We start from the raw sequence: 13,712 nt of genomic DNA on the forward strand, positions 1-13,712 counted from the left end.
GAGAAAGCAAGGTGTGGGTGGTGCTTACCTTTAAATGCCTAGTTGCTTTTAGCAAGTAAATGATGGTTTAGCAGCCAGAAAAAAAAAAAAATCTTCGTATTCTCCTCCTGTGTTCTCTAGAAAACCAAGTATATCACAGACATTCAAGTAATATAATCAGAAGAAGCTTTTTATTCTAGTACTACAGAAAAAAAGCCTCTGGACCAAAAAGAAAAAGAAGAAAAATAAACCTTAAGTAAATATAAAATTATCTTTACTTATGAAATTGAAGGAAGAATTTCCTGATATAATAATTCTCATTTTTCTCCTTGAAATTGCTTTTTAAAATAATCCACAATGTTCTAATTTTTTTTTTTTTGAGGTCATTGCCCCCATTCAAACTGGAGGATCATAAGGCATTTTAAAGAAAACTCATCATGACCCAAACATGCTGCTCCTATCTCACTTCCAAGGATTTTTACACAAGTACAATTTGCACAGTGAAAGGAATTTAGACCCAACTTCAAATGAGTTTTTAACAGAGTTTTGACAGAATTGGAACCAACTGATCACCTAGTCAATGCTGCCTGTCTCACACTGCACATCTGTTTTTTAGGGTTTAAGACGTGGTGCTACTGAATCTCATTGGTGTAGCAATGCTCCCACATGTATGTGCTGAACTACACCCAATTTTCATTACATTCGATCATCTCATTAGCTTTTATTAGCTCTCTAAAATCAGCATATGCAGCCACAGACATTCAGGAAGGCTTTCTTTGGATTTTATTTCTGTGGGTATCTTTTAAGTAATTTTCAACTTTTGGGGTTGAAAAGACAAAATGTAGTTGGGACAACGTGCGAGTACTTACATGCAGACAGGAATAAAAAGTATTTTAATTCAGAATCAGTCATACAAAATGCCAAGTTAGAAAAAACATCATGGAAAACTTGGACTACTCAGTATCTTCCAAATTATTTACTTACTTCATTGTGCAATTCATAAAAAGATAATTTTGTCTGAAAACCAGACAACAGGTTCATAAAATACTTCTTCTCACACCCTTATGTGATGCTTTCGGGAACAATGGCTTTTTATTAGGCCATTTAGACTTCCATCACTTTTTCAGTGAGTTTTGGTGAGTAATGCTCTCTTTTTATCTTCTTTCTTTTTTCTCCCGCATGATCTTTTTGCTTTCTTCTCTTCTTCTCTTATTCACTGGATTCCTGGGATCATAGATTTCAAAAGTGTCTTCATCCTGCATGCTTGCATCTTTCACCTTTCTGCTTTTATCTTCAAACTGAAGCACATGGGACATCCTACAGAGAGAGAGAGAGAGAGAGAGAGAGAGAGAGAGAGAGAGAGAGAGAGAGAGAGAGAGAGAGAGAGAGAGATGGTTCAATGATTTTGGCGTGACAGAATTGAAGTCTGAAATTCTACACTACACTATCCTTGGCATAACACACTGCAACTATACTGGCACAGAACACAAAGATGGGCTTATTGTTTACTGGTGCTTTATACCACATGGCAACCGACTTCTCTGAAAACACTTAAATTTAAAAAATATGTCTGGAGCTTGTTCCCCTGGTTTTTATTTCTAGCAGTGACCCCCTTTGCCTTATTTTTCATTTGAAGCACCTTCCTTGCTGGAAAAACAAAACAAAACAAAACCAAGCCCTCCTATCCTGGAAATGAAACTGTCCACTGTCCTTTTCTGAGAACTTCCTTTAAAGGCTGCATTCAAGCAGGCACATGTAGACTGTCCACATCAGGACCTTTCTCTTTCAATAGTTAATTGGGTCAGAGGTAGGGAATGTACTATAAAAATTCAAAACTGATGCCCAAACTTAAGAACTGGGCAACACTGGCTTTATTATGACTTCCTTTTAAGGGGAAATGGATTTTTCTCATGTAAAAGGAGACTAATTTGTTTTTCTGGAAATGCTTTCTGGGATGATTTCCTTTTCTTAGCATCAATTAAAACAAATTCAATGATCCTGATATTTTTCTACTTTATCAAATTCTAACTGGCTTAAGGCATCAACACGTGCTTGAGTTAGAAGTACTTGTAAGCTGGCTATACTTAGCAGTGGGGAAATCTGCAAGGGCTCAGCTTGCCCCCATTAGGAAGTGTCAGTGCTCTGGGAATTGACAGGGAAGAAGTCAAAGGACCAAGATATATGTATGTATGTGTGTACACACACACACACACACACACACACACACACACACACACACACACACACACACAGAGGAAGATTAAGTCTCCTGTCTTGCCCAGGCTGGAAATACAGTGACCACTCATAGGCTGATTCCGTTGCTGAGTGGCACAGGAGTTTTGGCTGTTCTGTTTCTGACCTGGGTAAGTTTACTCCTTTGTAGACAGCCTGGTGGCTCCAGGGGGCTCATCACATTGATACTAGATAGTGCAGACTCCTTTTTTTTTTTTCCCTTTCTTTTTTTGGTGGGGCAATGAAGGTTAAGTGACTTGCCCAGGGTCACACAGCTAGTAAGTGTCAAGTGTCTGAGGCTGGATTTGAACTCAGGTCCTCCTGAATCCAGGGCTGGTGCTTTATCCACTGTGCCACATAGCTGCCCCCAGATAGTGCAGATTCCTACCTGATCAGCCCAGAGCAGTTCAGAATTCCTGCACTCAAGAGATTTGTTAACTTTAGCTTCCTCGGGATCAGGAATTACAGGTGTGAGCCACCATGCTAGGCCCAAGGGACCAAATGTGAGGGCAGTGAAATAAGCATTACCAAATGTAGAACTAGTAAGATGTTTTCATTAGTTACCTAAATGCCGGTTTTTTACCTGTTCTTTTACATGACACAGCAAGCTGTGATAGAGGTGGTCTAACCTGTAAGATCACCATACATCACTCCTTTTGTGACTTCAGATAGAGCCCTATAACTGTATTATATATTAATTCCACCCTTCACCCCCCCAAAGAAAAGAGATCATGAAGGTTGTGTTGCTGTAGTACCGCTGACACCACAGAAAACGACTTTATTTAGAAACAGTCATAATGCTTATTGTCTTGACATCCTAGCCACCACTAACAACACTGTTGATCCATTACCAATGATGGCCAGATAGGTCCAAGAGCCCCAGAAATAGTACACCACCCTTGCTTATATAGCCCTTCTGTCACCGTCATTGTCCAAGGGACAATCCTGGTAGAGATAGAGTAATTCCATTCAAATCAATAAACACTTATCAAACACCTACTATGAGTCCCGGCAACCACACCTGCAGGTTATGCAGCCCCCACTTTCCCAGAAGTCGCACTGCTGAAGACTAGAAAGAAAGTTCTTATCACTAAGGTTCATAGTATTGTCAGATGGCTCAATGTCAGAAACAGATAGGGTTTTATCAATGGAAATGACATCAAAGGACCACAGGACCTTTTTATCTAGCATGTAGCTAGACATGTAAGTGCTGCTTCCCATAGCAGAATGTGAGCTCCTTGAGAGTAGCTTTTATATTTGTATTTTCAGTGCTTTGTACATGGTAAGCAACTAAGACGGGACCTTACTCATTCATTCATGGTGATCTGCTTGTTTTTCAGATTCATCTGGTTGTAAGGCTGCTGGCTCCCTGTAGTTTCCTGTTCTGCATTTCCCATGACATGTGTTTGCTTCTCAGCACATTCAAGTGGATCCAAGGGTCTCACTGATGTGTACGTTTGCCCTAGTGATACAGATCCCCATCCACTGATGCCTGCTTCTTCTGGCAACTTTTGTCCACATTATTCCAAGAACCATTTCTCAGAAATCCTTGGTAAACATCCCATCCTTTTGGCGGGATTTCCAGGTTGCAGGGATGGCCAGTACTTCATCAGTGGTCCTCCAGCCCTGACCTCAGCTCTAAATCTTGACTGCAAAGGCCCTGAAGGCTCAGGAAAGGTTAGGTCCACCTTAGTACTGATCAATCTTTCACATGTCCCTGAGAACACTACCAAGGGAATATGAGGAGAAGACTTTGGTTAAAAGGCAGGATAAGCTGTGCATTGATATGGGCAGGTAAAGTCGGAGTCAGACTTGAAGGACCCAAGACAAAAGAAATGAAGACAAGGCTCTGCCTGGCTTTCTTGAGTCCCCTTAAGTTCCAGGCAAATTGCTTTCTCCCAGAGTGTGGCTACACATAAGGCCTTGAGACACTACTTAAAAGGAGGCCTTTGGTTACCACATCTCCTTCTGAGACAGATCCTGACTGTTGCTTTCCATCCTCCTGGGCTCCTGTCCTGGTACTGCTTGAGTTTCTTGAATTGTGACAAAAAAATTCAATGATGCCTCAGCCTGTCTTTGCTGTCAATCAGCCTCATTTCCTACCTCTGAACTTGCTTGCATCCAGGTGACTCCTCCTCCCCTCCCCTGCTACCCCACATTCCCCTCCGTCCCATCCCAATGAAGATCCTTGGACTTGACCTGTTCTCGCCTTGGCTGACTCATATGCTCTTGGTATCGACTTTCACTATAACTAATTAAGCTCCTATTCAAATCCCTCTCATGAACTCAGCCACAGTTCCTGTAGCCTGGCCCTCCACTTTGGCCATACTTCCACATGACAATCAACATCACCTGCCTGCCTTGGCTTGCCCTGTGCTTTGGTGGGTAAGTTCCAGAGTATGCTCCTGGGTTCAGCCTAGGTAAGGGCAGCCTCTCCTGGGCAGAATCCTGCCCACATAAGCAGAGGGTGCATGGTTGGGGGGAGAAGGGGTGTCCTCTAATGAATGCTTAGCACATTTTATAAAAATACCTGCCATAGGGGGCAGCTAGGTGGCACAGTGGATAAAGCACCAGCCCTGGATTCAGGAGGACCTGAGTTCAAATCCAGCCTCAGACACTTGACACTATCTGTGTGAACCTGGGCAAGTCACTTAACCCTCCTTGCCCCCCCCCCACATGATTACTTTCCTCAGTATCTACAAATAATTTAGTGTTACTTTTGGGATTAAAGAGAGACAAATAATATCCTAGTTAACTTATTCATTTCCCTAACTTTCTATTTGCCTGGTACTTAAAATCTCTCCCCTTAGTCTCTTCAAAAGCACAAAAAGCTTTTTTAGTTTAATACTAATTTATGCCAGGGAGTTGCTATGCTAAAAAATGTTGAGTGTACCAATTAAATGTAAACTAAGACACTCCCCTAAATATGGTATAGTATCTCACATCTGTTGGATTTAGCTGGCTCCTGAACGAAATAAGAAATCTAGAAACGCCAACAGCAGCCCAAGGTCCACAAGGGGAAAAAGATTTTCTTATACTACTTGTACAAATAAAAACCCTTCAATTAAAGCAGCCTTCTTTTTCAGCTGTTTGTTCCATATACGGCTGCACTCAGCAGATCCAACATTTTGATTAATAACAAACCTAAGCCCAGAGGAAAGTGGGGGCTATCAGCTTACAGACTACTTCAGGTTTAATATCATAATGCTTAGTATGGATGGTTAGTCTGCAATAATACTGAATCTTTTCCTTAATAAAAATAAAAGCATAATCAAAATGGCTTCATGTGTTTATCTTTCAACATGTTTGGGTCACTTCATTTTAAAAAGCCAAAACAAAATCACTATTGTGATTTTCAGTATAATAAACTCCTGCTCTGTGAGCCTTTATAAATCACAGACACAGTGAATTGAAAGCACGCCCACATTTTACAATCTCCTAGGAGAATACACATGCAGACTGGCTACAGAGACTTATTCTCATACATGAAGGTCTGGTACTTTACAGTCTTGTATGTACCAATAACCCAATTCTCCCCATATGGGGCTTGAAAGGGCTGATCTAAAATTTAGTCCAACAATAGCCATTAACCCTCCTGAGACCCAGAGATACAAATCAGTCTTTTATATCTGAAAATATTAAGGACGACTTCTAACAGTGAACAGCACATTTGACATGTGACCTATTCTTTTTTACCAAGGATAAAAATATCTTGGATGCATCTTTTAACTGAGCACAATAGAAATGGATATTTATTATAGTCTCAAATTCTCAGAGAGGCAGAGAATTGGATTCAAGCTTAGGAAGAGATGGTTCATATAATGCCTCTGGCACATCCTGCCCATTTGACTTTGGGTAAGTCATTTACCCTCTGAATAAATGACTGAGTACCCTCTGAACCAGCTCTCTAAATCTATAAATTAAAAAGAAGAGGCTGACTGACACTCATCCTGGAGTTCCATCTAGCAGTAACATCACAGGCCTGGACTTTCTCCCCTGTATCGTCAAATTTTCAACCTTCTACTTGGAAGTGAGTGAACCACAGCACCAAAGAATGCTCTGGATTCCCAAAGATTCCCTTTGCTAGGGTGAGTGATGGGGACTAACTACTTCAAGACAGTCTAAAGTCTCAGAAATAGATTTATAAGTAAGGCATTACTTCTCCAAGTCCCATAGAGTCTTGAATAACCTCATTAAAGGGTCTTACTTAATTTCTGATGTCTCCCACAAGGTTTGTGAAATAGATTGGAATAGGAAGCTTAGTATTAATGGGAAAGAATGGAGAGACATATATGTATGACCTGTACGATATTTTAAGGCTCTTGTTTCTTTTGTTTTACTTCCTTAGATTTTTTTTGGGGGGGGGGAGACGGGGGGGGGGCAATGAGGGTTAAGTGACTTGCCCAGGGTCACATAGCTAATAAGTGTCAAGTGGCTGAGGCCACATTTGAACTCAGGTCCTCCTGAATCCAGGGCTGGTGCTTTATCCATTGCACCACCTAGTTGTCCCTGTTTTACTTCCTTAGCAGAGACTACCTTTGTGAGTCCCTGTGGCAGAAAAAAATTCATCTCTATGTGGTCAATACTCGTGATGAGCCTACCAAAAAATGGCTAGGTTAGCTCTTGGACTCTGTCACTGCTGAGCTTTCCTAGGTTGGAAGGACCGGTCAGAGTTGTCGCCCTGCCAGGACAGCCTCTGACTAACAAGGCTTCCAGGTCGAAAAAATCACTATGAGGCAGTGGAGTGGAGGCATCTTTAACATCTTAACACTTCAAAAACAAAGGGGAAAACACCTGACAGAGGAAGATTAGTTGTAAGACTATGTATTCTTTCTCAGACTTGTACTGTATCAAAACAAATCTCATTAAGTTATTAAAAACAGTTCTAATGGTAGTAACATTCATTGATGTCCTTATCAACTATTTAGCAGAGTTCCACTCACTCAAAGGACTAACTCAGATTTCACTTCTCTTGGCCCACAATGATTTCACATTTCTTGGAATCACTACTGCACCTGTAGCCAGAATCAGCACTGTATGTTTAAATTGTTTTCTGTTCTATGTCAGTTAGTTTTTGCCTTTCCTGACTAAGTTTTTGAAGGCATTTCATCTACTCCTTGAACACAGCCCAGGCATTTTTAGAAAGGCTCATCACCAGTATTGATCACAGAGAGATTATTTTTTTCTGCCATAGTGACTTACAAAGATAGTCTCTACTAAGGTAGTGAAATAAGAGCAATAAGAGCTTTGAAGTATTTTGAAGGTTATATTTTGAGGACCCACTCTGCACAAACCACTATATGCCAGACCCTGAGGGGAGGGAGAGGAAGAGTGAAGTATAAAAATGAAAAGGATCAATTCGAGATGAAAATGAGCTTGTGATCCCTAAAAGAGATAAAGATAAATACAGAAATAAACATGACCTGTGGTGTGACAAGTACTTAAAAAAGGAACAAACACCTTGGATTAAGGGGAAGCATCACTTTTGACTCATTAAGGTATGGGGCTCAGTAAAGGCTTTCATAGAAAAGGTGGTATTTGAGCTGAGCCTCGGAGAATGGGTAGAACTTTAAGAGGTAAAGATGTGGAAGAAGGAAATTTAAGGCACAGGGAAATGGTGTGAAGTAATTCAGAAATAGAAAATGTGAGTTCTGGGAAATCCTGTTGAACTCTGTGAGCTAAGGCTAGAAAGGGGGACTAAAGCCAGGTTGTGGAGTCTTGAATTGGAAGAAGGAGAAAGCATTTGGACTCTCTTTGGTAGGTCAAGGAGAGCCACTGCATGTTGTTAAGCAGAGGGACAGAACTGTACCTTAGAAAGGTTATTTGGTTGCTTGATTACGTACCGATTAAATGATTACTGTGTTGTGTATTATTCCCTTCTGTCAGATGTGTAGGATACAGAAATCAAATAAGGAAGTGAAGCACAAAAGTGAGAATAGATCAAATGAAAATATGTGTAAGTCAAGATACATTTTCTTGGGATACTTTAGAACTTTGTATACTTTTAAACTGAAGTGTTTTATAATTTCACTGGCTTTGAAAAAAAATACTCCCATAGCCCCCAGACCTCCACTCCTAATCTGGTACACTAGGGTTTTTACTGGCACTTTTGTGGGAAGTAACAAAATGAAGGTTGAAATTAATCTCTGCATAACATTAGCAAATAAGTGTATGCAATTTTCAAGTATAATTGGAGGGTTTCTAATCTCTTATAATTTATAGAGTATAAGTAAAAGCAGAGACACTACAATTTCCCACATTCAAATCAAATGAGTTAATAAAAAGTGAAGTCAGATAAAGAATTTGGTATCAATAGGGCACAATTTCACAACTGAGGGTTTTTTTTTTTCCTGGCTTAATTTATTGTCACTCTCTAAAAGTAAAAACAGCTGTGTTAGAAAAAAAAAATTGACCTTTCCTGTCGTCATTTCCAGAGCACACTTATAAACAACATTCTGATGACTCTTTACATTTCTAAGTTTTGACTATCAGAATATAATTTGTTAGGTAAAAACCTCATGAACTTTCCCTTTTGACCACTGTTTACATTACTTTTCTCTACTACTGATTGTGAGAATTTGGTCACATGATTAATGGTAGCACCAAGATCAGAATGTAGGCATCTGTATTGCCAAGTAGAGTGCTCCTTCTACCATACCATTTACAACTACAATATAACAGCATGAAAGCCCTAGTTAACAAAACCCCAAATCTGAAGGAATTTAAGGACTGGGACACCAAACTGCATTGGGAATCAACAGAAAGAGCTACAGTTGTTTTCATCTCCTATATATAATACAGACATGGGACTGGAGCCTTACTCAAAATGTGAAACCTGCACCCTCCTGTCTTGGTTTATAGCTCCACTGCCTTTAATTGAAGTAGAACTGAGGCAGCTAAGATGGAAATGATCCACATGGTTGGTACCATGAGCTGAAGATAGTCTGGCTCCCATCTCTAGGTTTTTGCCAATGCTGTCCCTCATTCCTAGAAGGCACTCTATCCTCAGGTCCACCTCTTAGATCCGGGGTTTCCCCTCCACTCCTAAATTACTTACTTTTTTGTTTGTTTATTTGTTTTGCAGGGCAATGGGGGTTAAGTGACTTGACCAGGGTCATATAGCCAGTAAGTGTCAAGTGTCTGAGGCTGAATTTGAACTCAGGTCCTCCTGAATCCAGGGTCGGTGCTTTATCCACTGTGCCACCTAGCTTCCCCTCCAAATTACTTTCTATATAATTAAATATGTCAACATTGCTCCCCCGAATTGAATGTAGGCTCCATGAAAGCAGGGACATGTCATTTTTTGTCTCTGTGTCCCCAGAACCGAACATGGAACCTGAGGGTAGACACTTAATAATGCTCGTTGACTGACTAATAACTACTGCTGCCTCGGGCTGATTTCTTTCAAAGAGCCAGATAGTGGTCAAAAATCTCGTATTTTCCTAACCTTGCTTGGAGTGGATGTCTTGTTTCCTCCTTGGCTCCCAAATTTAACTTTGTTTCCTGGCCACTGGACAAATTGTTGCCTTTGACCTCTAGACTGGCTCTCCCTACCATACATCAGTGACCCATGTGGATATTTCATCTAGTGCTGTAGATTACAACCCATACCTTCTCATCCTATGTGATTCTTTATGTCTTTCCATGTCTTTTCCTATAGTTTTAATTTTTCTGTATACTAGAGTAGTACATGGGCTGATCAACTGTTATCACTGCCTCTCACTATCTGACTAGTCAATCTCCTTTTCTGGTCTTACACATCCATGATGATATTTCTGATGCCATTCTTTGCAGATCATTGGTGCCATAATGTCATAATCTGCTTAAGTATATTTCCATTGTCTTTTGGGTTACTTACAATTTTGATTCTTTTGAAATTATGCTGCTCCATAATTTAGAGCCACATAACATTAGAAATGTGGCATAGTGGACAGAAGGCAGAGCCCTCAGGGGTCAGAAAGACATGGGTTCAAGTTCTACCTCTAACATGTACTAGTTGTGTGATTGGGGCAAATCATTCAACTTCTCAGTCCCCAGGAAAAGACCTAAGATGAATGACAGATGAATCACTGATTTGCATTAGTAGAGGAAGATACAATGGGAGTTCACCATACCAATGAAATTACAGCTTCATATCCAACCACCAAAAAGCTACACTGGAAGAGTGTTTTAAAAAGACTTTCGTGGCAAAGAAATGGTTTGGGATCATTTAATTGGAAGAGATAACCAATTTCCAAGGTTCAGCCTATTCTCTTTCTTCCACTCAATTCTGTCCATAGGCAGTCAAATGGAAGTGCTGCTACTGATGGACAAACTCATTGGCTTGTATATCCAATTTATGTCCTTCATTATCTTGTCTACTTGTGCTTTTTGTACACTCTGTAGTCCTTGATGTCCTGATGTCCTCTGATTTGACAATTTTTTTTTTAATCTAAGTTGTTGTTGTTGTTGTTGGTTTTTTTGGGCAGGGCAATGAGGGTTAAGTGATTTGCCCAGGATCACACAGCTAGTAAGTGTCAAGTGTCTGAGGCTGGATTTGAACTCAGGTCCTCCTGGATCCAGGGCAGGTGCTTTTTCCACTGTGCCACCTAGCTGCCCCCAGAAAAGATCTTTTCTATTCTTTCACTCACTTCTCTCTTTAAGATACACTGATAATTAAGCCCAAAGTAGCACTAAAGTTGTGTTTAAACCCAACATATATTTCTTCTATGGATATGGTTCATGTTGTTCCTCTTGTAGTCTAAGTTTATGTTTATAGTCTTGGTCATTGAGGAATGATTGCACATTTAGAATACCAAGAGTTAAATGAAAGTAGAGACACGACCAAAAAACCCTCACCTTTACTAACCTTTGTCCCCTTTTCTACCACTGTCCCCAATATTGCAGGAGTAGAAAGGGTTTAAACAGGATTTAGGACATGGTCCACCTGATCAGGCCTGTATTCAAAGATCTTCCAGTTTGGGAAAACCTGCCAAAGCTTGTGCTCCACTAGTAGAGATTTAAAAAAAAATTCAGGGTCTCCTCTAAGCCACAATGAGACATTCTTCCCTGTTTATCACCAGGTAATCCAGACCCCTCCAAGAGCTCTGGCTTTTACTGTAAAATGCTTTGCAAACTTTAAGACACTATGTTAATGTTACCTATTATTGTTACTAATTATTAAAGGGATGGTTTGTGAGCATTGAGAAAGAAAAGTTGTGTGGCTATCCAGCATAATATCATCATTAGCATATCACACTAGAGTGACCACATTTGCTTACCCATCTCATGTGATTCTAAGTGTAAGTTGTATACAATTTAAGGTAAACTTTTCACAAGTGCCTCTGGCACATCTGTTGGAAACCATAGCTCTAGGTAAATAGATTGAGATCAACTTTTATTGCAGATAAACTGTAAAGAAAACTAATATTTTAAATGACTATGGTTTAACTTTTCTATATCACTGAACTTGAAGGATTTGCATAGTGAATCTTTTAGCCATATTCAGTAATGTGACATACTAACAACCAAGCTAAGTTTTACTGATGTGGGATAGAAAGGTATGATTTAAGCTCAATACTCCCAAGTTAAAAATAAATGCCCGCCTTAGAATTTATATGGCTAGGTATCCTCTGAAAAAGCATGGAGAAATATAATGATGGTGAGTGTTGTGGTAAATGATTGTGATGGAATACTATTGTACTATAAGAAATGACAAATGATGCTTTCAGAAAAATCTGGTAGGACTTACATAAACTGATACAAAGTGGAGTGAGCAGAACCAGGAGAACATTGTACCACTGTAACTGCAATGATGTATGATGATCAACTGTGAATGACTTAGCTATTCTCAGCAACATAATGAACTAAAAGGCTCAGGATGAAAAATGTTATTCATCTCTAGAGAAAGAACTGATGGAGTATGAGTACGGACCGAAGCATACTTTTAAAAAAACTTTATTTTTCTTGCTTATTTTTATTGGGTGGGGGGAAAATCTGTGTTTCCTTTTACAAGATGACTAATATGGAAATATGTTTTGCATGACTGCACATGTATAATCTATATCAAACTGCTTGCCTTCTCAATGAGTGGGGAGAGGATGGAGGGTGGGAGAAAATTTAGAACTCAAAATTTAAAAAAAAGGATGATAAAAACTGTTTTCTACATTAACATATTTATTGAATTCAATATATCTGGAATAAGATGAATGTTTTGATTTTTTTTTTTTTGGTGAGGCAATTGGGGTTAAGTGACTTGCCCAAGGTCACACAGCTATTAAGTGTTAAGTGTCTGAGGCCGGATTTGAACTCAGGTCCTCCTGAATCCAGGGCTGGCTCTATCCACTGTGCCACCTAGCTGCCCTGAATGTTATCTTTCTCTAGAAATTATTTTATCAGAGATGAAATCATAGCAGAGCAGAAATAGACTTGTAAGGATGTAGTTAATTGAATCAATAAATCATCCCATCCAAGTTAAGGTGACTAGGAAGATGCTACTCTGATACCTTATCAGGTGAAACACCTTTACTAGGGGCAAACAATTCTTAATTTGGAAGGAGCAAAATGCTTCTAATTCATTGGATCAAATTAAACTACACTACAAAGGAAGTAGATTAGGATTGCTTGAAGAACTGGTGATTGTCTGTGGAGGTTGTATATAGGTATAAAGATACACAGACATAGACACACAGACCCAGACACACAAAGACAAAGACACAGACAAACAAAGCAATTTTGGAATCACATTCCATTAGTGAGCTGGCCTGGAGAAGGTAGCTTCAGCCAAGCTCCTGACAGGGACTCACATGGATGGGGGGGGGGGGGGAGAAACTAGGATAAGAAGCCTCTGTCTTCTCTTCTTCTACCTCATGGACCAGAGGAAGACCTTGTGAACTTTAAGGTCAAAAGATTTTGGACTTTGCATGGGTGACTTAGCAGGGTCCATGGAACAGCTGAAGCTGACAGGATCTGCTTGAGGAGCTAAGAGCAAACTATAAACATGGAGGAAAGGCAGCTTTTGGACTCTACAAAGAGCCCAGCAGAAAGTTAAGCATGCTTAAGATGAATTTCATGAGAACTCTACAAAAAGAGAGGAAAAAGGCCCTACCCTGAGTCAGAAACTGTGAGCTTATTATCCCTTTGTCAAAGGAGCTCTCTAAGCCTGAGCCCACTTTCTGAGGGTCTCTGTGTGTTCCAATTTTTTTTTTTGGGGGGGAAGAACATTTATGAAACCTCTTCTTAAGATACCACTTTAGTAAATGCAGGTTTTAAAAAGCAAGCCTGGCTTTTGATTGATTTTGATTTGATAGCAACTGATAATCAACTGGAGAACACTGGTGTGGGTTCATGAACAATAGGATTAAAAAACAGCCTCCAACCCTTCATGGTTTCTTCTAGAACTCTGAGGGGAGAAGTAGATAGCTATTCTTAGGGGACCCAGACTACCAGTGCAAGTAAGGGCTGCAAGAGGAGTCCTAGAGCTCATGCTATGCACTCAACTCCCCTTTACCTCCCCAAAGTCC

The 13,712-nt window shown here is 40.0% G+C and overlaps 1 protein-coding gene across 1 annotated transcript in view; it reads right to left on the reverse strand.

Annotated features, from left to right (window-relative positions):
- Positions 1 to 268: 268 nt before the first annotated feature.
- CWC27 (CWC27 spliceosome associated cyclophilin) overlaps positions 269 to 13,712 on the reverse strand; it is a 285,573-nt gene continuing 272,129 nt past the window's right edge. Inside the window, exon 14 of the mRNA XM_043975446.1 lies at positions 269 to 1,296. Within this exon, the coding sequence (XP_043831381.1) occupies positions 1,134 to 1,296 (163 nt within the window). The 3' untranslated portion in view covers positions 269 to 1,133. The remainder of the gene's footprint in view (positions 1,297 to 13,712) is intronic.

Source organism: Dromiciops gliroides, chromosome 1, assembly GCF_019393635.1.
Source record: "Dromiciops gliroides isolate mDroGli1 chromosome 1, mDroGli1.pri, whole genome shotgun sequence".
NCBI lineage: Eukaryota > Metazoa > Chordata > Mammalia > Microbiotheria > Microbiotheriidae > Dromiciops > Dromiciops gliroides.